Below are 24705 nucleotides of genomic sequence, written 5' to 3'. Positions count from 1 at the left end.
AATAAACAAACAAATAAATAATAATCTGACAGATGCATCTCTGACTGTAGACCTCAACATTGGTACGCCTGCCTGATTAAAAGTGTTTTTGACATAGTTACATGCCAAATAATTTATGATCCGTTAAGTACTCTTCTTTATTTGGATACTCCTATAACCCTATACTCTATTGCTTATAACTGTTGTCTCTTGTGGCTTTATATTTAAAATTACAGAGAAAAACTCTAAAATACAAAATCAACTTTGGATGAACTTCAGACATTATGTTTGCTTCATTTGTCATGTCATACTGTACATGACAGGCCTCATCTGGTTATGAAACTTCTTGTCAGTCAGTTGAGCTGATAAAATAGGGGGCTGTGTATAAAACTGGCTATAATTCCTGAAATCTGCACCAAAACATCCTGTTTTGCTCCTAAGGTGTAATGTAGACTGATCAACAGATGTTCACTAATGATTCTGAGACTGATCCAGCAGAATGGTCACTAAAAATGGAAACCATGAAGCTTTTGGCTGCAAACTCTAGTTCAGTACATAAAGATTTTATGATTTTATTATTGCAAAATATTTATGAAGCCCAAAGGATTAAACCTGGAAGACTGTAATGCAATCGCATCTTGATTGTCTGATTTAAAATTCACTGTGGCAGTGTACAGAGGCAAACATACAAAAGTTGTGTCTGTATCTAGCCAATAATGGACTCACTGCACTTTTTAAATACATTGTCCAAGCTGTAGATGTTAAGATAAAAATGGCTTAAGTATTTCACCAAAAATAGTGCGTCCATCCTCTCCGAGGACCACTCTTTTGGGTTTGCCCTGGGAGTCCTGGAGAACTCTTCCATCCCCGTTCATAAGTATCCCCTGCTCCAAATCTACCACCTAAAGAAAGAAACATGTTTGCAAAATTGATGGAGCCTCATGTGAGGAGTACGCTTCATCCTGACTGTGATGCTTAGGAAAGTCATAGTCCTATTCAAAATGGGTTCTCATAAACATAGACATACAGTAAACAGTTTAAGTGGGAACATCTGACTTGTGGAATTTTGAAGACTTTTTAAAGAGGTGAATAACTTTCCACATTTGTTACTTTGAAAGACAGCTTTTTGAACAATTAGCTCTGTTACTTTTTTTTCTGAGAGTAAAACTAATATCAGCCGAAGTACAAAGTACAAAGGTGACGAATTCTAACCACAGACACAGCTTATGTTACATCTCATCTCACTTCTGAACAACAAACATATTGTACTTTCATTGTTCAGTCCCAGAACATTTTGCGTAAATGGGTGGGTAAACTCCTCGAGTCTAACCACCACTCTGTTTCCAGTTTTTAGTCTAAATTAATAGCTTTATTTTTTATTTTTAACAAAAATATAGTCCCAGTCAAAAGAAAAATGGCAAAAAAAATCATATTTTGCATGGTTGGATCTTAACAAGGTTTCAAGTAGAGCTTCAAGATGCAACAAGAAGAAATGGGAGTGAGACAAAACATTTTTTTAAAGCATGCAATTTATTGAAAACAATAAACTAAAACTGAAACATTTTCTGTCAGGTAGGGTCTCTCGGAGCGCATCCTCACTGCTGAGGTGGGATGTCTTCAAAGGCCTTGTCTTCTTGAACGCCACAGAACTGATCATTTGAACTTTGCAAGAGAGCACCAAACATAGGACATTGAAAGGTCAAAGAAAGTTTTAACCTCTGATGAGAAAAAATGTAACCTTGATGGTCCTGTTGGTTTCCAACATTACTGGCACAACAAGCAGATCCCACCTGAGATGTTTTCTATACGCCACAGTGGAGGGGGTGCCATAATGGTCTGGGGTGCTTTTTCCTTCAGTGGAACAACAGAGCTTCAGAAGGTGCAGGGGCGTCAAACAGCTGCTGACTATGTCCAGATGTTGCAGAGAGCACTCCTCATGACTGAGGGCCCTCGTCTGTGTGGTAATGACTGGGTTTTTCAACAGGACAACGCTACAGTACACAATGCCCGCAGGACAAGGGAATTCTTCCAGGAGAATTCACTCTTTTGGACCATCCTGCATGTCCCCCTGATCTAAATCCAATTAAGAACCTTTAGGGATGGATGGCAAGGGAAGTTTACAAAAAAGGACAACCGTTCCAGACAGTAGATGCCTTTCGTGCATCCGTCTTTACCACTTTGAGAAATGTTCCCACTCACCTCATGGAAACCCTTGCATCAAGCATGCTGCAACAAATTTTTGAAGTGATCAACAATAACGGTGGAGCTACTCATTCCTGAGTTCATGTATGGAACTTGGATTTCTGTTTTGGGGGGGGGGGGGGGGGGGGGGGGTTACGTGTTTTGTGGAGGTGTGGTCTTAAACTTTTGATCAGCTCTAAAACAGTTGGTTTCAGTTTAATTTTATTGTTCTCAATAAATTGCACGCACAAAAAATGTTTAGTCTCACTCCCATTTCTTCTTGTTGCAGGTCAGAGCTCTACTTGGAATCTTGTTAAGATCAAACCATGCAAAATGTGATTTTTTGCCATTTTTCAAGTGATCTTAAACTTTTGATCGGGCCACAGGGAAGTTGCAGAATGGCCTCTGGTGGACAAACAAGTCAAGACTCATTACTAAGGCTATTGATGACTAATCGATTAAATGTTTGAAAGTCGCTGCCCTTGCTAGTCAGCACCAGAAATACTAGTCGGTTGCATGCAATATTCTTATTTTATTAATTTCGGTAATGGCAGTTACTGGCTGAAAGAATTTACAGCACTAACTGATGGCTACACCCCACCCTCCCACTCTCTCCATAAACAGAAGTTGTTAATGATTGACATTGAGATGTAGATCTCCTATATTTTGATGTAAAAAAATAAATATAACCAACCAATGTGTAACCACAGGCTGCACCAACATGTGGATGCTCCCACTTAAGAAACCAGAGCTTCTGCTACAAGCAGCACTAACATTAGTCATACTAATCTGACACTGTGTGCATGTGCTACCCAATATAAAGTGCTGAACATTTCAACAGTACTTATTGTATAACATTATTTGATTAGCAAGGAACGTAATAGTTGTCTATTTAAAGTATGCTCAGTTTCAAATGTTATCTGAGGCCTTTTTTGTGTCTTTTAGACTAGTTGACTAGTCTGATTTTTTTCCCTCCATCAAATGGCTATCAAATTAGCCTCTAGGAACATCACTACTTAAAACCTTCATAGGTAAAATGTGTTTCTTCTTAACTCTTTACTTTTTACATTTTTATTTGTTGACTGTTATAAATTAAGCTTTTGTGTAAGTTTAATAAGGAGGATTTGTATTCACTCAGTTGTCTGGTTTCCCCAAGTGTTTGGCTGCTATTCTATTCATTACATGCTGACTTCATTGCTGTAGTCCAATCATCTTTCATCCTGCCTCCTTCAAACCAATCAGCCTCCATTCTTAATACCATGATCATCTTTCATTCTACCTTGCAGACTCAGAGTCTAATCACCAAATAGCATAAGTGAATTCTGTATATCAATAAATTATGTTCAGTTCCTTCTGATGATCTGTCCTGGTCTCTAAACTGTAACAATAAGTATCATATTGGACATACTTCAGCTCAAAGAGTCAGGAACAGGTAAAACTAAGGTTAGTGTATTAAATATAGTTACCCATTTTGTTCCATCTGGTCCAGTGATAAACCTTTGACCAGTGGCCTTGCTGGCTCCGTGAGAGGAAGAGGACTCTTTATCATCTGTTGCTGTCAGATTGGGTCGTCCATTTTTACCTGACAGGTACAGAACATAAGCAGAGGCATGATGTTATAAAATTATTTAAAACATTTGTGAGTTAAACTGACGTCAAAAACTTCACATAATTGCATATAGGAATTAACGTTACCATTTCCATTGCTAGGTTTGATTCCTCTGCCATTATTTTGTTTCCCTCTGATGGAATAGCGAGGCCTACTCCCATTGTTCCTAAAGCTATCTCGAGATGAAGATGAGGATGATGAGGTTAATGTAGAGTGGGAGTTGCCTCCAATCAATCCCCCTGTCCTTGTCACCGTAGTGTCACTGCTAATGTCACTCTCTGAGGTCAGTACTGGTTGGGGTAAATTTGAGGAAGAAGCTGAATCAGATGATGATGAGGTAGAGTCAGATGTTGAAGAGCCCAGTCTAGAGTTTTGTGCTGGTTGTACTCTTAGGGGAAGCCTAGACCCACCAAACTGCCTGTTTGGTAAGAGAGGAGAGCGTACCCTTCCATTCACCCCTACACCAGGTCGACGATTAGTTAGAGGGACTCCAGAGGAAGTGCCAGGTCTGGTCCTGGATGAACTTTCTCCTGTATCCACACTTGCATTGTCTTCTGCATTTTTATCAGACTCTGCTGGCTTCTCTTGAGCTTCTATAGGATCGGCAACTTTATCATTTTCCCCATTCTTCTCACTGAGATAATCCTCATTGCTATGTTTGTCATTTGTAAGTTCTCTATGGCTTGGCTCACCGGAGTCTCTGTGCCCACTTAAGGAGTGATGATGATGATCAGGACTTGAAGAGATGGATGGTGAAGAGGAAGATGATGAAGATGAGGTAGCTGGGTTTCTAGTGCCGCCAGAGCCTACATTTTGATTGATCAGTGATGGCTTAACCGAACTGGCTCCAAAACCATTCTTTAGTGAGTCACGAGTAGAAGAAGCACTTGGATCTTCACTGGTTTCCTGTACTGAGGGCACTCCAGCAGCACCTGTAGCCCCTGAGACCCTGGTAGTTGTCCCCCTCAAAACCGGTCTGCCAGCCCCAACAGAAGATGACATCCTGGTCAAAGGAACTCTACTATCCTGTCTTGGAGATGCTATCCTTGCACTTGAAATGACTTTTCCTGGGTAACGACTAGCTAGCCAAGGGTATCTTTCAGCAAATGAAGGCCTGACTCTGGTACCTGCGGAAACTGGGGGTTTTTCTTTAGTTCCTTCATCTTTTTCCTTGTCCTTCTTCATTGGCTTCTCTGTCGGTTGTGTTCTAGTAGTTAAAGCAGAGTCCTCAACTTTAGTTAATTCTCTTTCTGTGTTTTTGTAGTTAGTGTCATCATTTCCTTCCACATTTGATGTGTCTCCCTCAGATGATGTGTGAGAACTCTGTGAGTTGTGTGTGTCATGTGATCTTGCAGAACTGTGAGATTCTCTTTGTGAAGTTCTTTGAGATAATCCTGATGTATTTGCAGTGGAAGGGTGGTTCGCATTTCTTTGTGAAGTGGATGGATTTGTCACTTGCAAAGATGTCGAGCCATGAGACCTAGATTCTAAAGTAGAACGTGACTTGTCAGAATTATGGGACTCCAAGACATCTTCACCATTGGAAGTCCCTCCTGATTTTGACTTTGATGTTGATGGATTGAGAGTGCTTGACTTTTCGTGGTTTTGAGTGTTTTCCGGTAAAGTGGCCTGTGACGTTGCTGAACTATGTATGCTTGAAGTTACTTGACTCTGAGTTCTTCTTGGAGAACTCGACTGTGAGATGACAGCAGGTTTGTAACCATTCAACATTCGGGTAGAATTCCCTCTTAACAAGCTCCCAGGGTATCTTCGGCCTAAACCATATCTAGAACCAAAACCAGTGCCACTGGCGCGTCCTGCTGAAGTGGAACCTCTACCTACAGGTGTAACGTGTGTCTGCTGTGAACTGTTCACTTTTGCAAGTGATGTGGAGGGTTTTGCATGTGTTATGCTGGACTTTTCAAAGGTGTTTTTCGACTCTGGATATGTGAGAGCTACATAGTCCTTTCTGCTTGCTGCAGATTCTTGTGAGGGAGAGGACAGTGAGGTCGTAGAAGGGGATGATGAGGAAGATGAGGAGGAATCCAAAGAGGTAGAAGAAGAAGTGGAGGTGGGGGAATTAGAATTAGAAGATGATGAAGCAGAAGAGGATGATGATGATGATGAAGCAGAAGAAGAAGAAGATGATGCGGAAGATGAGGATGAAGATGAATCAGTGGATGCATCCTTGGATCCTGCTTTTTGATGGACCCTAATCTTAAATGGCCTTCTTCTTGGTGGATTAAGTCGATTAAATGCAGGTTTAGTTGGAGAAGGTGTTAAAACTTTGAGGGAGGGGGTTTTAGTAGTCAGAGGCTCTTCATCATATTCATCTTCATCCTCAGTTTCAGGGGAAACATCATTATCTTTAGGCTCTGGTACAAATTCCATTGTTGTAGTCTCTTCTACTGGACGTGGTGTTGTGGGTACTTTGTTTTCCTTTTCCTCTTCCTCTTCCTGTTCCTCATCATTCTTAGCCCTTCTTCTGTTAGAGCCTCTGTTTCCTGCTCTCCTGATTGACCCCCTGACGGAAGAGAAGATGCTGTGATAGGAGCGTGTCTGGGAAAGTGGACGAAAACGCCTGTTGACAGGTACAGCAGGGAGTGGCTGCTTTTGTATGGTTGGTATTTCTGGCACTTCTGTTGACTGGATGTCATCATGGTCGGTATCTTGTTTGGAAGGCGTGTGGCCAGTCCTGCGGCTGTCCTTGCTTTTTGAAAATGCTGAGGCAGCACTGCTGCCTGCTAGGAGACAAAAAATAACAATGACAATGAAAATTTAGAATGTGCAAGTCTCAAGCTCAAATGCACACATATGCCTAATAGCTCAATCACAACAGGAGGAAAAAGGACAGCAACGTCCTTGCAACTAGGAACTAGGCGGTACATCTTTTTTTGCTTTCAGCAAATGATTGCATGAAATTGCAAGATACCCAGAGGTCAACCATATTCAACTGCCTAGTGGAAGGCAACCTGTTACCCAAAAAGCACAATCTGACTTGGACCAGTTGGAAGACAGATTGGCAAATGTTTGGAAATAACTGCTGAAAACTGGTTGCATTCTGGTTATATCCCTATAACAAAAGCCTGGTTATCAAGTGCCTACAAAATTTTAATTTAAATCAGTTAAATTGAGAGTCCTGCAGCAACTATATTACTATTTGTGGAAATTTTTTGGTATTTATGTTTTAAATCTATAAGGTTCTGGCTGGACTATGGCCATAAGTAGTTATGTAAATTTCTGATTATTGTGAAATTCTGTGTATTCAGACAGCAACAGATTTGCAACAGATGGCAAAAGGGTAGACAAGGTTGTTTTGAAGACAGCAACTGACTGTAAGTGGTCACAGACCTGGTCCCCATCTTTGAAGCAACAACTCCAAAGTTGCTGTGCCACATGTGGCATAGTCTCCAAGGACTGTTTTCCCCAGTGACTATATAATTACATTATCAAATATGCTTACTTCCTGGCATGGCGACACTGAAGGTCTTGCTCTGTGGTCCTTGTCCCTTCCTATTGGTGGCCTTAATGGTGAAAATATAACGGTCTCCAGGTGTGAGGTTATCTATGGTGGCTGTCGTGGTGCTTCCATGGTACTTCACGCTTTTTGTTTCAAAAGGCTTCATGGCAGGGACATAAGTCAAGATGAACTCTGTTTGAAAGAGAAGTTTGGAAAGGTAGTGAGATCATTCAAGAGAAAATACTGATGCTATTTCAACATGTCTGGAAAGCATTAGCTGGCTTTCTTTATTTGTTCCAACAGTGACAGTAAACTCACAGCAAAGATTAGCCCTGTGACATCAGCATGCTGCACTTTGTTTTGTAGGACACATCCATAAACAATGCAAATATTGTCACTGGGTGAAAGATCCGTGGCCAACATAGAACACCAACGTAGGTGGAGTAATCATGGCACGAAAATGAATAATTGTTATGTTTTGCCATCATGATAATAACAATAGTTTCATTATAATGGTCTGACCTTTTATTCTCCCATTGGGCTCTTCAGGTGGATCCCATGTTGCTACAACAGCAGTCCCTTTTCCTCTTAATGGCTTGACCTCAAAGTTCTCAGGTGGCCCAGATGGTGCTTGTGAAAGTGAAGAGTAAAAGTGAATGGAAAGACAGGATGGAAAACAAGTAGCATAGGCAACAGAAAGTATAAAGGGTGAGGAAATTGCTGCTTAAAGCATGTAAAAACAGTAAGGATATTTGTGCCAGAAGGCTACAACTGAGGAAAATATTGCTGCCATACACTGTCAGATCGTGCCCCCTGAGATTGTGTATGACGGAGACCTAAACTGTGAGCCAGGCAGTAAATGTTGACATTCCAATGAACTGCAGCTCAGGAGCTGAAACGTGGTATATAAGCTTCAATAATGGGAGCGCAGCAGCCAAACCTAGGCTGATATATCAAAAAGGAATAATAGGCAGCGAATGTGAAGAGATGTGGTATGAGGAAAGAAGCTTAAAAGGGTTGTGCAAGAATGAATTGCCTTTTGTATTTTTTTTTTTTTTTTGAAAAAATCATTTCTGTTTTCATTTTATTAAAAAAAAGTCAGTGGTTTTGGCTCTTTATAACCCTTCACTTCTTTCACACAGTTATAGACTCCTACTGCATCATACACTATGAGATATCATGTAAGTAATTCTCAGCAAACAGAGTCAACACATACCTGACTCTGGAGTCCTCTGAAAGACTGAGTCGCTCCACTTGCTGTGATTTTCTTCCTGAGAGATTCTGACAGAGAACTCATACATGCTGTCAGCAGACAGGGTGTCTATCAAAATTCTCCTTTGCGTGCTCTCCTTGTACTCCCAGCGTGCTGACTCACCCTTCTCCCTGTACCTAACTGTGTATGATCTGAGTTAAGAATAAAAAGAAAATGAAGAAAATGCCTTATTCCATTGAGAAAGATTAGACTTCAGTTTTATTTTTTCTCTACTTGTCATCATTTTTCTTTTTTTCCCCCCTTGTTAACTGACACTTTAACAGGGCCCACCTGGATGCCCCAGGGGCAACTTTCTCCATCTCGACAGCAGGGTCAACCCACGAAATGAGAACTGATTTAGGAGACATGACCCTGACACTGATGTCCTGGGCCTCATGTTCAGGTGGAGCTAGACAACACACAAAGAGATAAAAACCCAAATGTCTGGATCCAAACGAATATTAAAGTCACTGGATATACATCATCCCCTGACTTCTTCTAAACTTTGGCAAGGTAGTTTTGCAGAATTTTTGCAGATTTTCTATATCTACTATGAAAAAAAGACATACAGAATGATTCTCTATAAACCTGCAGGTACCTGGTGTGGTTGTTTTGGTTGTGACTGGTCTGTTGGCAGGTTTGCTCTGACCCTGGGCCTTCTGTGCCTGCAGTGACACCACATGAACGGACTCAGACGCTATGAATAAAAAAGGGATACCAGGCACGGCCAGGGTTTACACTCTGGAAACTAAAGATAGTACAAAAAATGTATCCTCTTAGCTAAATTATTTTCAATAGGAAACAAACAAATAAATAAGAAACTAGGACAAATCCAAATGCCTTCTAGATGTTGTTAACCTTTTTATTGCTGGTTTATTTCAGTAATCTTTGCCACAGGAAATTATTGTGTGCCACCTAAAGTCACAGTCAAAGATACATACATACAGTAATCATGGGCATGAATTTCATAGCAATTTAGGGCTTTTAATCATTTATTTGAACTGTTCTTTTTCCAGGGTAGAATGACTCAAAAGCATCTATTACATACTTTAAAAACAAGCAGTAAGTGCACAACTTTAATTGGATTTTGGATTTTCTCTAATCCACACAGGATTAAAAGTTTATGTACAGGCTCCAATATGTAGATTTCCACAAGTTGGGAAGGTCTCTTGGAACCATTTCTTAACAACTGCAAACACCTAGATCATCAGTTTCCATCACCATGGAGACAGAAACCGCTTCTCCAATGGACTGAGAGGGTCATAACCAAGAAAGAAACCCCTTCTCCAAAACTGACACCTTCAGGCTCGAATAAAATTTGCAGCTGCCCACACGTATAAGCCAAAATGCCTCCTGCAGAAAGGTTTTATAGTCACATTAGATAAAGATTGAGCTATTTGGTCACAATAACAAGAGCTCTTAAACCTAAACACTGTACAAAATGTCAAGCATGGTGGTGGTAGTATCATGGTCTGCAGCTGTTTTGCTGCCAGTGGTGCTGGTGCACTACACAAAGTGAATGAAATAATGAGGAAAATTTGTAAATTACACTCTGTGCTATGAAACCAATCTATTTAATTAAACTCTATCAACTCTCCTAACAGGCGTGATCAAATCTCCAGCCAGAATAATGCCACAAGCTTGTTGATGGCTACCAAAAATGTCCGGTCAAGGTGCAACTTGCTAAGTGGCATTTAACCAAATATTAGTTGTGTGTATGTATGTATTTGAGCCTGCATCTGTAATTTTGGCACTGTGCTTGTTTTTTTAAGAGGTCTGGTTTAAAATCATTCTACCCTTGGAAAAAGAAAAGTTCAAGGAAATTAAAAGTCCAAAATGAGCATGAAATTCATGACTATGTAAACGTTTGACCACAACGTATCTTCCAATACTATAAGGACATGTTGACATTTCTTACTCAGCATCATATTTGACTAAAACCTAAAGCTTTGTTCATTTCATCATTTCATTTAGTGATCAGTAGTATAAAATATTGGCCCTCTTACTTAGTTTGCGTGCGAGTCGGTTTCTCTGATCAGACTGAGGCTTGGCGTAGTGTTGGCGTCTCCTTTCCAGCAGAGGAACTCCTGCCAAAACTCTCTCGGGCTGCCTGGGACCAGAGGAAGACTGAGGTGCCCTCCTGTGTGTTCTGACATTAGGCGACAGCTGAGCCTTCCTGTCCATCCTGGTTGCCCGTTTTACGGAGGAGTGATTTCGGGGCACCACTGTTTGTGAAGATCTTACTGGACCTGCTGATGGATATAATAAATTTAAAATTCAGACTGCACTGTTCATTTTAACTTTAAAATCCCAATGTACATAATCTGGTTTTTGTGCTCAGTTTGCCTTTGGGGCCTTTTTGAAACTATCCTCCATGGAAAATGTTTCCACATAACTTTTCCACTCAAGACACATCCGCTTATTGATAAACACATAATTACTTGTCACACTCATCCAACACCGCCTGTCAGCCTGGCCAGTTGTCACAGAAGGGAAATGCTGAAGAACTGCATCATGTACCCTGTCATCTGCTATAACTTCTGGTGCTCTGCTTCCCGCTTCAATCCAAACCATCTTGGACAACATCTCAGACACTGACTCAGACAGTCAGACAATCCCTCTCATCTGGCTGCAGTGCTTAGCGATAGCATTTCCAATACAAAAACAAAAAACATCTGCCCCTCCCTCTTTTTTGTTCTTCCATTCTCTCCATCTGTTCCTCCCTTTTCTGTTTACCATAATCACTTTCAGATGGAAAAGGTCCACTCTGTTTCCCATCAGGACAGCTGGGGGAGTACTGATAAGTCAGCTGATGTAAAAAGGTGAACATGATGCATTTCAAAAAGGTTTAATCAATACTTTAATGTAAGACTTTATTTTCTATTAAACATGTAGAGTGAGCCAAATTAGATTATAGGTGTCTACATGAGGCCACCATATCTAAAAGTGACTTAAAAAGAAGGAGTTTTGTAGTTAGGGGACAAAGAAGATGTGATGAGGAAACACAATGTATAGAAGACCATGAAGAAAATACATGTGTTTGGGGTTTTTTCTGGTTCAACTTGGATCAACTTGGATCACTCTGTTTATTACTTAATGTCTGCATCTCCTGTCTGTACTGCCAGCACAGCTGAATGAATGTCTTCCCTTTGGATTCAGACAGTACTGGCTATTTGTTTAATAATGCCCTAACCCCATTCTGAATCCTTCTCTTGCTTTTCCTGTCAGCTTTGCGTGTTTTCACACATTTCCAGTAAGTGAACTGTGAAATCAGAATAAGAATTTGTGTCATGTGTGATTCAAATCACAGATTTAATGTGGACAAATGTTGTGTTGGTCTTTCCCACTACACTTTTCAGTTTAACAAGGCTTTAAAAAAACTGTAAACAAATAAAAGCATACAAAAATGTGAACAAGAGAGTTTTCATAACAGTATATACATCCTGTTAAAAATGAAGTACATCCCATGATTCAGCAGCTATACTATACAGGGGAGTTCCTGGTCCATTCAGTGAATGCAAGGGGACCAAATCCTGTGGCTGCAAAACAAGCTCAAATCATCACCTCCACCCCCGTGATTTGACAGTTTGCATGAGGTGGTTGTACAGATATGCTTTAGACTAGTGGTGCTATGTATTGTGGTCAAACATCTCCACTTTGGTGTGGTTTGTTCAAAGTACATTGCTACAGAAGTCTTGTGGTTTGTTCAGATGCAACAGCTTTCTCCTGGCAACCTTCCAAACAAGTCATACATGTTCAGTGTTTTTGTTCTGTAGAGTCTAAGATGTAGCTCTTGGGTTTTTTGCATTTTCTCCGACCTTGGGGTTAATTGGCTGGGATGTCCATTCCTGCAAAGACTGGCAGCTGTCTTGAATGATATCCACTTGTGAATAATCTTTCTCGCTGCAGAATGATGGATTTCAAATTGTCTGGAAATGGCCTTATAATCGACAGCCACAACTGGTTGTTTAATATCATGGGTGATGCCTGAACTCTCCAGACTATCAAGCTGCCAATATTTCTGTTCTTATGCTCTGCTTTCTGTGCTCACGCTTACAGTGCTCACACTTGCCGATGATCAATTAATCAAGTGCCTTCGATTTGCAGCACATTGCTGCTGCCTACCCTATAATTGAAGTGAAAGCAGTAAGGGTATGCATAGTTTTACAACACACAATTAGCTATTTTTAACAGGTCTATTGGTTTAAGTGCTAACAAAAATTGTGTTCTTCTACCTATACCTGCACTAATCCTATAAGCGTAAAATACCCCAAAAATAATACTTTAAAGTGTCTCATTCATAGCTTTTGTATTTTTTGTAAACATTGTTCACCATATGGCAACTAGCCATGACCCTTTGACAATTAATTTTCATCCCAAGCACTTTCCATTTGTTTCTTCTGATACCAAGAGTAGCTTAAAACAGAAATATCCCCATTTGGTTTTAATCAGTCTTCCCTTTTTTCTGTCTGGAAAACTGTCACAATACATAATTTGGCCCAGGTCACAATGCCACAAACCACTAAACCACTGACTTGACAGTGCTGGTAATGCCAGATCCCTTATGTCTTTTCCTGGAAGCTCAGTGGACCGAGGTGCTATGAGGCTTGCCTGCTGACAGACAGGCATATCATAGCAAAAACAGAGCGAGGCACACCTCAGTGTTCAGACTGAGGTCCCCAAGAATGTCTCCGTTATGTCCTTGGACGCTCCTCAAAAACTTTGACGTTTTGCAACCTTAAAAAAAGAAGTCTAAATGTTGCAAACAAATTGGTCTCATACTTACTCACTTTACCCACAGTTTAATTTATACAAACAATTCCCAGTCAATGGCAAAGTGTTCCTTCCAGCAGAGCTAATCAGTTTAGCCTGTAGTGAAAATATACAGTGCTAATGCCAATGTTGTCGCCATAGTTTATGTATTAGCATACCAGACTGCTAAGTCATTGTGTACCTTAGATGACTTATAAATTAGATGAGCAAATTAGTATCATCCCAAAAGACGCATATCAAATTGCAGTTGTAAATTACCAGAAATTGCCTGGCAGCACTTTAACATTTGATAAGCGCCTGTGACTGATTAATAGTCATGTTCTAACCATGCTATTGTTATTTGTTTTCATTACTGAAGCTCAATAAATGTTAACATGCTGATTTTTTTTTTTTTTTACAATTGAACTGTTTCATCAAACAAAGAGGAACATTCAGTTTGCACACATGCGATCTCATTTCAGTAATTTTCATATATAAAGTAAATTTAAAGCATTAAAAAAAACTTCAGGATGGTATACACTGCCATTATATAACAATGTCAGTGTGCAGGAAGTGTGCTAGCTCTAGTGCTATGCTTGGTAAATGGCATGGAACGAGTTATCAATTATCATTAATAATTAGATTATTAGATTATTAATAAGCTCTCAGCTGATAGTAAATGAAGATTTATAACATTAGCTACTTCTCCTTTTGGCTCTTACTTTTCATTTGGCTTTGTTCTGCCTTTCCAGGCGTCTCCATTCCCAAAAGTAAATCAACAAATATGATTATTCATGTTCCTGGAGCAGCTCTGCCTCAAACACATAAAACTGAAACTCCAGACTAGCATTGCGGTTACCACTGCTGCCTTGCAACAAGAAGGCCCTGGGTTTCCTTTCTGCTTCCCATCCTTTCAATAGGGAATTTTAAAGAGTTTCTCCACGTTCCCTGCCACGATTAAGTGGTTTAGAGAGACTAAACTGTCCACTGGAACAGTATGATGCATGTCTACGTTTGATTAGACCAATGAGCATTTACATGACATAAGCTCAAATATCACATTGGGCTGCACACAAAAAAAGTACAGCACTATGCAAAAGTCTTGAGCCACCACTAATTTTTTTTATACTTTGGAAATGGAAAATAGTGACAGCATACAGAGATTCAGCGAAACGTGCAAATATGCACATGCATGCACAATACATGTAAAGTTTGGAGAATTCCACCAAGCTTGAAAATTAATATTGGAATGACCACAACGGCTCTTAGGAAAGCTCTGGGGAGGCCAATCCATGACTGAATGTGTTCCACTGGTGTTTTTCTGTCTTTTACCCCATTAGCAGTGTGTTTGAGATCATTGTCAATCTGAAAAATGAAGCTGTTGCCAATTAGATGCTTTCCAGATAATATTGTATGGTTGATCAATATCTGATCATACTTTTCTACATTTTTCTGCAATTTTGACACGATTTCCAACACCACTGACTGAAATGCAGCTTCAAACCACAACAGAAGCTCCACCATGTTTTACAGATGACTGTAGACGCTGTCTATTGTACCTCTTTCCTGACCTCCTCCATACGTACTGCCGATAATTTAAACTACAAATTTCAAATTTCAATTGATCGCTCAATAAGATCTGTTGCCATCGACTTTTAGTCCAATTCTTGTGTAATTTGGCACACCCCAGCCTTTTCTCCCTGTTTCCCTTCCTTAACAATAGTTTTTTGACCGCCACCCTTCCACTGAGACTACGTCTGATGAGGCTTGGCATACAGCAGGGCCAGATGTATCACTCAGGTCTTTTTGCTAAGTTGCTCCTCAGTGTGAAAAGGGTTAGGTACGAGATTTGAAAAACAAGTGAAGGAGCCAATGTCCAAACAAAGAAATTTGAATGATCATCAAAAATTTGGAGAGCTAATACTCAAGACACTTAAAGAAAAGAAAAAGTCTGACTCCTTGGGAGGAAAATGCAAAAAAATATGGGGTGGTTCAAGACTTTTGCACAGAACTGTACAAATAAGTCCTAGAGGGCCATATGTTTGCATTGCTATCACTACTGCTTACATCGTTTTGGACTGACCACACAATGACATTAACAGCCTTTGAGAATGTTATAACACCAATTATTAATACATTTCCTTGATAAATTACTCTTATAATTAATTACCAAAATTGTTTGCAGTTAGTTTTCACTTACCTGATAAATCAGTAAGGCCTGCTTGACAGGGCACTCATACCCGCAACTCAAAGTGTTCACTTTCTAAATAGTCTGCCAATATTGGCTTCCAGCAATGTGTCTGTTCCTGATTTCTTGTGATTTCACAGTCTACTGAAATCTCTGACAGGTAATTTAAAAAACAAACAAACTGTGGCATATGTCATTAAAGGTAACACTCTCTAAAACAGATTTAAAATATGGTTCACCTACAAGAAAAACACATCTATCTAAATAGACAGAAATGTGGGCGTCAGAGACAAATGAGTGTTTCCCTTTATTCATCCCGTGGGGAAGAACCAAGTAAAGGGATAAAGAAAAGGGTGATTATTGCCTGAAGAAAGAGAATTCAAGACAATTCTTCGTGCTTTTAACCCATTGTCATGTAATGTTGGTAATGATGCCCTCTGATTAGGTTTACCTGCTGATAAATTGCTGACAGGTGCACCGCCCAACACAGCAAAGCCATCCAGGTTAACCCATTCAGGGTCTAGAAACAAAAACACAGGATATCTGGATATATCAACTAGTAAGGAAGCAGTTCATTCTGTAGATAAAAAGAAAAACAAACTGATTTTTAAAATATTGTTTACATAGTCTATATCATATTATATCATATCAGGTCGACGTTTTGTCTTTGTTGCTCCAGACACATTAATGATGTTGAAGCAAACAGTATGGGGTTATTTATGACAGCTGATGCTGCTCTCATGCTGCTGAGGGAACAACACATGATCTGCAAGGAATTTCTGGAAAGGCGAAGCTGAGACTGAGCTCGGCTGCCAGATTTTTGAGATTTACGGTGAACAGTGCTGGAGCTGGAGAGACCACAGCGGCCACCAGAAGTTGTACTGGGCAACACACAAGAACACAAACACACAGGCATCTGTAGACACTTTTTTTGAAAACACAGACAATGCATGACTTCATCAGTTGGCACCACCCAGTCCTTCACCACAACGACCACCAGACACACATAAGCTGCGCGCACACACATGCACAGAGTAAGTGGCCACAACACAGGATTATAGGAGCAGGGCTGGGTTGGCTGCAGACTTTGATGAAGCATGGTGCCAAGGATGGAGGAAAATGAAATAATGACAAAAGCAGGCTGGACTCAGTCAGTAACACAAAGTGTATGTATGTATGTATGTATGTATATGGAAGGATAAAGACCTTAAGTTTTACAATGTGGGATTAGAAAATACCAAAAGAAGCTATTAAAACCTAAAAATAAGCCCCTTCTCTAAAGCCTCAAACAACCACTGTCTACTGAGCTAGGATGACGATGGCCTGGTGTGCTTTCCCTCTGGCAAACTTTTAGGACAGTGCATCCAATTATGAACTAATCCACATATAGAGATTAATCATCATTAATCAAGTTAGCATACGCATGCACTTTTACACACCTCACTGTCTTGAGTGTCTACTTTGCTTCTTGTTCCTTGTCTCATTCTTGGCATTTATCTTGAGAAAATGCAGAACTGTGAGATTTCAGAGCTCACTTCACGGTTTAAGGCAAACCTTATTTGTATGCTCTGTGTCCATTTATATTCTCCTGGATTACTTTTTTTTTTGTCTAGCAGCTCTACCAGCACTTACCATTAGTTCCAGTTCACTTACAGGCATAACTTCAACATGGTTATGGAATCGTGACCATCTGATTTTAACATCTCACATTCTCATCCTCCTCTTTTTGAACTTTTATTGACTCTTTCTTACCTACATCCTCCAACATAGGAGCGCGACTGTCCTTGCTCGCTTTAGTGAATCGATGGGATCTCGTGGGTTTACTGGAGCTGATCATGAAGCGGTCCACAGGTCTTCCATCCAGATGGATAGACGGCTCCCAGCTTTCCCTAAGGCCCTTCTCCACAGATGTTGGTTTCACATTTTGTGGTCGTGGGAGTTTCTCTGCTGCAACACAAAAACCACATTAAGATACATTTCAGGGGCATACATTTTTTTAAAAGAGTTTTTTATTTAGCATTTAGCATGCAAGAAATGTGGAAGTGCATTAAACATGAATTCGGCAAAAATAAATCTCCCTAAGAAAATAGTCCTCTCTATAACCGAATTTACAAACTCAGGAAACATTTTCCAAAGTCTTTCTTGCAGGTTTCAAGTATTATTTAATACAATATTGTTTCTATTTTATGTATATTTAGCATCACATCTATAATCAAATACACAAAGAAACAGACTTCGCTGCAGACTTTGCAATAACTGCATAAAAATTACAATAGCTTTTATACACAGCTCACCATTTTTAAAAATAACTGTACACATGACTGACAGCCAGTTTAATGGCCAGACCAGATCTGTTCCCTTGTTATCTCGGGACAAATGAAGAGGACATCGTATCTGAAGTTGAAAATACAAAGTTTTGAATTTGTATTTTATGCCTTTTCACTTTAAGTACAACTTCATAAGAACAATTTCATACCATCTAATTCAGTCAAAAACACTCGAGGGGGTAGGCATACCATCGTCAAAGTCTACAACCAAGAGACACTGTCATGACTGGAAATACAGAGGGTTAACAACAAGGTGCAAACCACTGGTTGCATTCGTGTGGCCTACAGACGGAAAAGATACAAAAGCTGGGTAACTGGCTCTAATTGCCCAGTGTCCTCCGTTTCTCGGTCAGATTTCAGATCTCACTCAGATCATCAAATGTGACATCACAATTAGTACTTCATAAAATCTAAATTCTGATGACTAAAAAACAAAAATATACAAAAAACTTTATTGGGAGAAGTACAGAACTGACCAATTATTATATTTTCATGGATCAATGGTAACAAACAATTTCTATTATTTCGTGTATTTTTTTTATCCACCCAATAAACGCTGATCTAATGGGCCTATTTCAACTCAGGTCTGCTGTCCACCAAGTTCTCAGGGAAATTTTAGCTCTAAAATTCACTGCGTACGCTGTGTTATCTGTCTGCTGTTTGATCCAGAGCAGGTGGCATGCACTCAGTTTTTAGTGAAATCAGCTGTCTGTAGCTGCTGCTATAAATTTGAGAGCAGCAAGAACAAACCAAAACTGTATCATAAAACACCACAAACAGATTCTCCTTTCAAAGATGCACGGCCATTAATGCACTCTTTCTTTAAAAATATAGCAGCTTTAAATCGAAAGATCCTAATAACATTGGAACATTTGCTAAACAGATGATATGCTACAGTCATGATGTCCTTGGCTTTCCCCTGCAGAGGTTTACATGAGCACTTTTGGTTTAGTATCATCACAAATTCACCTCTCCCAGCTGGATCTTCACTTTTTAACATTTAGATATAATTGCTACTTAGGCCTCCTGAGCTCTGTTATCCAGATGGTCACAGCTGTTCATAGCCCTTTAGCGTTGTTTCAGGACTTTAGCCTGTGCTGAAAGATCGTCTCCTATTTGTTTTTGCTGAGTTCAGCCATCACCAACTCCTGAGATAATGGCTTATATCATTTTGTGATCTAAGTTAAAAAAAAACACACACACACACACACACACACACACACACACACACACGCACACACACACACACAGTCGACTCATTATTTCCTCATTAATTCAGTCTTACAGTGGACTAAGCTTCATCAGTTGTGCATGACAATCCCCACTGACGCAGGCTGCTTCTAATAAGGCTGTGTGTTACATAGCCTTTCCTCTGTCCAGACAGCCTTCATTTGGCCTCTCAGGAAATTTTGGATCCAAGGGCAAACCAGATTAAATCAAGACGTCTTCAGAGACAGCAGATGCACAAATGATATCCAAGAATAAACACGTTGGGAAGAAGCTGAGCAATAGTGGCTGTACCAATCCTAATCATACAGAGCAAGACTTGCTTTCAGGGAGTTGCCATGGGAGACTGGTGCAGTAATATAATAGCATTGTCTGTGCTTTGTTTGTGAATGTGAAATGGAAAGATGGATAGAGTATGATTGAGTTAGACAGTGGAAAGTATTAACTATGTTAAGAATGAGGGCAGGGCCTGAGGTCATTATGTCACTGCCTTTTTCAATTTTATGCTTGTGTGTCTAGAAAAGCATGGGCCCTTGTGTTAGATGGATACAGGACGTGAGGTACACATGCACCCTTGAAGAGTCACACACAGGTACGCACAGACATGTATGAGCATGTGTAGAAGCACATGGAGGTAAGCCCTGAGGTCAAATGACTGCTGCAAAACTGTTCTATAAAATACTTGTGCTGGAGCACCTGCAGTCTGCTCTGCTTTTACAAGAACACTTTTTTTTTTTTACCTTACCTTGCATCAAAATCACAGGTCGTGACCTCTCATTCACCCCATAACAATTCGCTAATAATGTCTAATAAATGTCACTTTCCACAAACTCCCATCAACAATAAGAGTTGCTAGTGAATTGCCAGATAAAGGTGGCATAGACATATCTGCTTTGCTATAGGGTTTTAATCATTTTAGCACAAGTTTTGCACATGTGTGTTGTGGGTATATGAGCCTTATATAGCAGTAAAAACAGTTAAAACTCAAGATTGAGGTAAAGTCCAGTTGCTCAACTGTATTTTGTTTAAGTTGCTTAAAATAGATGTGCTTGAACCACTCAAATAACACAAAAAAGAAAGAAAAGAACATTTTGCACATGTTTTGGGTTTGTTTGTCCATATTTTTTTTTTTGCTTTTTTCTGAAGTTTCTGATACCACTTATATAAACACCATTTTTATAAGCAGAAATATTGCATTAGAAAAAAAAGAGTTAACAACAGCGTGCCTTTTCAGAAACAATGTCCCATTAACTTTTGATAATAAACAGAGCATGCTGTGAGCAGTTTTTACTGAAAGGCTTTTCTGTTCACAGTGGGTTCTGTGTTTTATACAGAATAAATGAAAAACGTATTCTGAAAAGATGCTGTTGAATGTAAGTTTTAAATACTGAGAGAGCACCACAAACAAATTATCTAAACTGTACTTGGCTGGAGGCGAAAAATTGCTGTAAATGGTGTAAAATTGTGGAGAAAACCACCCAATTGTTGGAGCTTGTGGGAAGTTGGAAGACGTGTCTTTTGCATTTGTGCTCTGCTTGAAAGAATACACGAATCGACAAAAATCTGCAGATTTAATTACAAGACTAAGAAACCTATTTTCGTGTTTATGTGTTCAGGGACCCGAGGGAGTTAAATAACACAATATTTTCTTGCTTCTCTTGTCTTTAGATGTTTCAACCATTGGATAGAGCTCGTATCGCAAGTGTTTCCACATGGTGTTTAGAAACGTGTGTAATATCAGTTTTCTTATCCAAGTCACTGCCGGCTTTTCCCAGAAAGCCACAAGATTACTCTAAATATCGTTTTCTTTGATAGTTAGTCTTAAGAAAATAAGTGGAATTTGCACGTTTAAAAGAATTCAGATGCCTGTGTGAACATACATTCATCTATGTGGGAGGTGTGAAATCTTGCCCAGTGCTACATTTCTCTTTTTACCAGTTCACCACTGCCTCACCTCTAACGACCAGTAAACTCTCTCCTGCAATCGACTCTGTGATAAAGCCAACACACCAGACTGAGACTGTGCCCAAAGTTTATCACTGCTTTCTGACTGCAGTCAGTCACACCAATCGCTGAATTGCCTGACTTTCTGCAACCAGTTTATTGTGTTGACTTGAGCTTAATTTGCCACTGAATTGTGACTGAGGACAGATTTTATTTGAAGCGACAGCCTCAAGTGAGTAAGCGCTTAGCTTTGGGCAGGTTACACGCATCCATATCCAAAACGTTTATGGCACATGACATCTACAATCAGAAGCAGGCCAGAACATTTGGGATCTAACAGCATATTTAGCTTTTCTGTGCTGGTGCTCACATGTGACTTTGCTTTTATAAAAAACCTTTCCAAAGTTATTCTAAGGAATTATTCAAAGCAGTTAGTGATGAGGTCTGACGCCTCATAGTGTTGGTTTATTGTCTATCTTCTCGCTGCACATCTAATATGCTCAAATCAAGCTTTGACAGGGTGCTCGTAGGCCAGGTGGTACTTGTTAAAGCAAGTGGAACAGTGCCCAGAGATGACATCATGACACGAGACATGCTGTTGCTGGCAGGTTTGATATGCAGCCGAGGTGCAGGTGAGCAGGGGCATAGGGTCAGGTGATTTAAGATTACGGAAAGCATTAGCAATATTAGAAATATGCAGGGGGGAAAAAGCCTCTCAGCAAGTCTCTATTTTCCTGAAGTAAAAAAGTTGAAGTTATGAAACTCCTCATCCTAAAACTCTTGCATGTAGTCTCCCTTGAAGAATCCTGACATGTGAACTGGAGCAGAATAATGAAATTCCAGTGACCTGCAAGGACATGATTCCTTCTCCTCACTCCCTGTCCCTCGTGCTCTTCACACAGTTTGTGTAAATTCCAGAAGTTGATAGGCAGATTTCGTTTTTCCTGCACTGCCCCTGTAGAGGTATTCAGATATCCCCACGAGCTTACTCGTCCTCTTTTGTGAATAATTTCAGAGTGACGGGCTGATGATATGTGAGCAGAGAAAGCTAATGAGTAACACTATCCTCTCTCTTAACAACTACTGTCGAGAGGCCCGAGAGGAAGCCATTTAACTCAAAACTGGTCCAATCTACAGTGAGCTGTAGCTGCAGGGGCTCCCAGGTGTAAATGTGTGGAAGTGAATAAATGTGACGCTCTGAAAAGAATTCCAAAACGATGGAAAAGAAAGTGACTCAGAGAAAGGACCACAATAATTGGCAGCTGCCTATATTCAGTGAAAGCAGTGATCTCATGCGCTCAGCGCTTACATTTGAGAAGGAGGCATATAGAAGTCTACAGATCAACTGACAAAATAAGTGAACTGAATAAAATCGAGGAGGAAGGGAGGGTGAAGGAAAGTCTGGCCTTTAAGCCCAAGCCAAAAAGATTACCTTTGTCCTCTGTGAAACTCCTTGGGCTTTGTGGCACGTTTGATATTTTGAATGTTTTCACTGTCTGGAGGATGTGGAATACTTTCCCTGAAAATTGATTTTACAAACAGCACTTAAGAAACTTCAAAAACATATGTGCAGCTGTGGTTTGCACTCTCTGTGCTTGTCAAAAATTCGCTGCACATCTGATATATCACTGCGCCTTTCTAGTAAAATCCTGCCAGCCTATGAATCAACAAAAAACCTGCATAGTCTCCTGGGTTCAAAATCTGCTTCACTGTCCAGCCATTCCTGACTATAGCTGATGGATGATGTGACTCAAATCAACTCCTTCACTTCTAGTCACTAATCAAAGTCCACTTTAAAGCCATTTATCTTCACATTCAGCTGAATTAGTTCCATATTTAATATGCCACCACTCACAGTATTTCATGATGTCGCCAGAAATTTGTCATCATCTCCTAACCATGCATCACAGTTACTTTCGGATGTGGCCACTAAGGAAAGGACTTGTTCCATAACTCTCCTGCATCATAGTTTCCCCCCACAAAGTTTCATGGGTGAAAAATGCTGTCACTTCATATTTTCTCTAATAGCTCTCATTTAAACGAAATCGTTCACATCTGATAATGACTCAAACTGCACGCTTGAAATGAAACGTCCCAGTGAGTTAAATATGATGCACTTAATCTACTTTGTTTTCTGCAAATGGAAACGTGGACACTGACGTGCACACATGCAAATACCTGCACATTCTAGGATTCCTTTTGTTTAAACTTGTTAATATGACAGCTTCTTTTGAATGCATTTTAAATATCCAATCACAAGGCACGTGACCTCTTTGATAAGTTCAACTTTCTCTTCACGAGTGGACAAGAAAGCAACAGTACCTGGATAATCAGATACACGTAAGTGCTCTACTTGCACCTGCTTATGAAATAGTAAATCAACGATTTACCTGCCCAGCTGCATCCTGGCCCACAAAGCGTAAGAAATAGTGCCACGAGCGTCCTGCCTGTGGCTAAAGCCATGGTGAGTGTGGCGAACTACTGCTGTGGTGCGACGCACCAGCTGGATGCAGAGGGCTGGGACACATCAGCCCTCTTCCCTCCCATCTGCCGATGGGAATGCTGCACTTCGCCGTGAACTGCCTCTCGTTTACATCGGTAAACCTGCACACAAACACACTATTAATGCCTCATTAGTCGTTTGTGATTTGAAACAAGTATTTCGAGGCTGCTTTTCAAATCATAAAATGTTATGAAGAGGAAAACTAACTAACTAACTAACTAACTAACAAAAAAACAAAACAAAACATACAGACTGAGGCCAGAGTGCTGATTACAAACATGGAGACTTAGATATTTTTTTTCTAAATTCCATGAAGTTAAGCTAATCATTAACTTCTGGATAAAATACTAATATGAAAGAGAGAAAATGAGAAAATGTCTCCCTCTGGAGGTAACCAGGATGATTGCATCCAAAGCTTTAAGGCTGGAAGCAGGTATAAAGATGAAACAAATGGGAGGACTTGAGAAGTACTAGATTATAACAGACCTATGGATCAGTAATCTATTAAAAGAAATAAAATTAAAAAAATAAAGCCAATATCTACCTTTTAAACCTCTATGATATTCTCAAGTTTCGTCTATACGACTATCGGTATTATTCTTCCAGCCCACCTGATCCACCCCAGGATTAAACCTTTCCATGACACCATCCGTGCACCAGGTGTGAGAGAACAGAATCGTGGGCCAAGTAAAATTCCATCACATGATGATCTAATCAGTGGAGACAAAGTTCATAATTACATCAATTTTCCGAAGAATTAATTTAACCACTAGATGGAGCAGACTGTTGTTGTCAATAAAAGGAGGCATTGAGGAGAAAACTGGAACTAATTGTTGAGTATTGTAAACACTGACCTAGCAATACTATGGCTTTTATCCACTGTTGTTTTGGATATAATCTGAACCGTTTGCCTTTCAAAAAAAAAAAAAAAAAAGGTGTGATGTCATGTTACAGTAAACTGATTTATATCCATTTTTCTCTATAACTGAACTATTAATATATATTGTTTATTTCTTTTCCAATGTGCCCACCACACTGAAGTCAGGAAGATTTTCTACTCATTTTTTAATAAGAGAGCTTCTCTGATTTCTTAGAAATCTTCTGGGTTCTGCTGTAGATTCCCTCGACCTTTAATGTTATAACAGCAAATGTCCCGCACGGCCTGCGACAATATGGTAGTAAAACTGACTGAACTGACAGTTATTTTAATGAGTGTCTCCATTGGTATTGTCATGAAAACATCTCTATGTCCACACTGTAAGACCGAATAGTAATAGTTTGAT

At 39.9% G+C, this 24705-nt stretch overlaps 1 protein-coding gene across 4 annotated transcripts in view; it reads right to left on the bottom strand.

Annotated features, from left to right (window-relative positions):
* Window positions 1-23382, bottom strand: part of fndc1 (fibronectin type III domain containing 1) — a gene marked incomplete at its 5' end in the record, with an annotated part of 39892 nt that extends 16510 nt beyond the window's left edge. Inside the window, 12 exons of one of the 4 annotated variants that reach the window (XM_080883929.1) lie at window positions 770-881; window positions 3627-3742; window positions 3856-6513; window positions 7233-7421; window positions 7752-7859; window positions 8446-8633; window positions 8773-8890; window positions 9080-9178; window positions 10488-10733; window positions 15873-15941; window positions 17174-17368; window positions 23310-23382. In XM_080883929.1, coding sequence (XP_080740055.1) covers window positions 770-881; window positions 3627-3742; window positions 3856-6513; window positions 7233-7421; window positions 7752-7859; window positions 8446-8633; window positions 8773-8890; window positions 9080-9178; window positions 10488-10733; window positions 15873-15941; window positions 17174-17368; window positions 23310-23382 — 4171 coding nt within the window. The remainder of the gene's footprint in view (window positions 1-769; window positions 882-3626; window positions 3743-3855; window positions 6514-7232; window positions 7422-7751; window positions 7860-8445; window positions 8634-8772; window positions 8891-9079; window positions 9179-10487; window positions 10734-15872; window positions 15942-17173; window positions 17369-23309) is intronic. The other 3 variants (XM_080883931.1, XM_080883930.1, XM_080883932.1) reach the window with 3 other exon arrangements.
* Between the last annotated feature and the right edge of the window lie 1323 nt (window positions 23383-24705).

This window comes from Rhamphochromis sp. 'chilingali' (genome assembly GCF_963969265.1).
Source record: "Rhamphochromis sp. 'chilingali' genome assembly, chromosome: 5".
Classification (NCBI taxonomy): domain Eukaryota; kingdom Metazoa; phylum Chordata; class Actinopteri; order Cichliformes; family Cichlidae; genus Rhamphochromis; species Rhamphochromis sp. 'chilingali'.
This window is presented reverse-complemented; position numbering and strand designations above follow the sequence as displayed.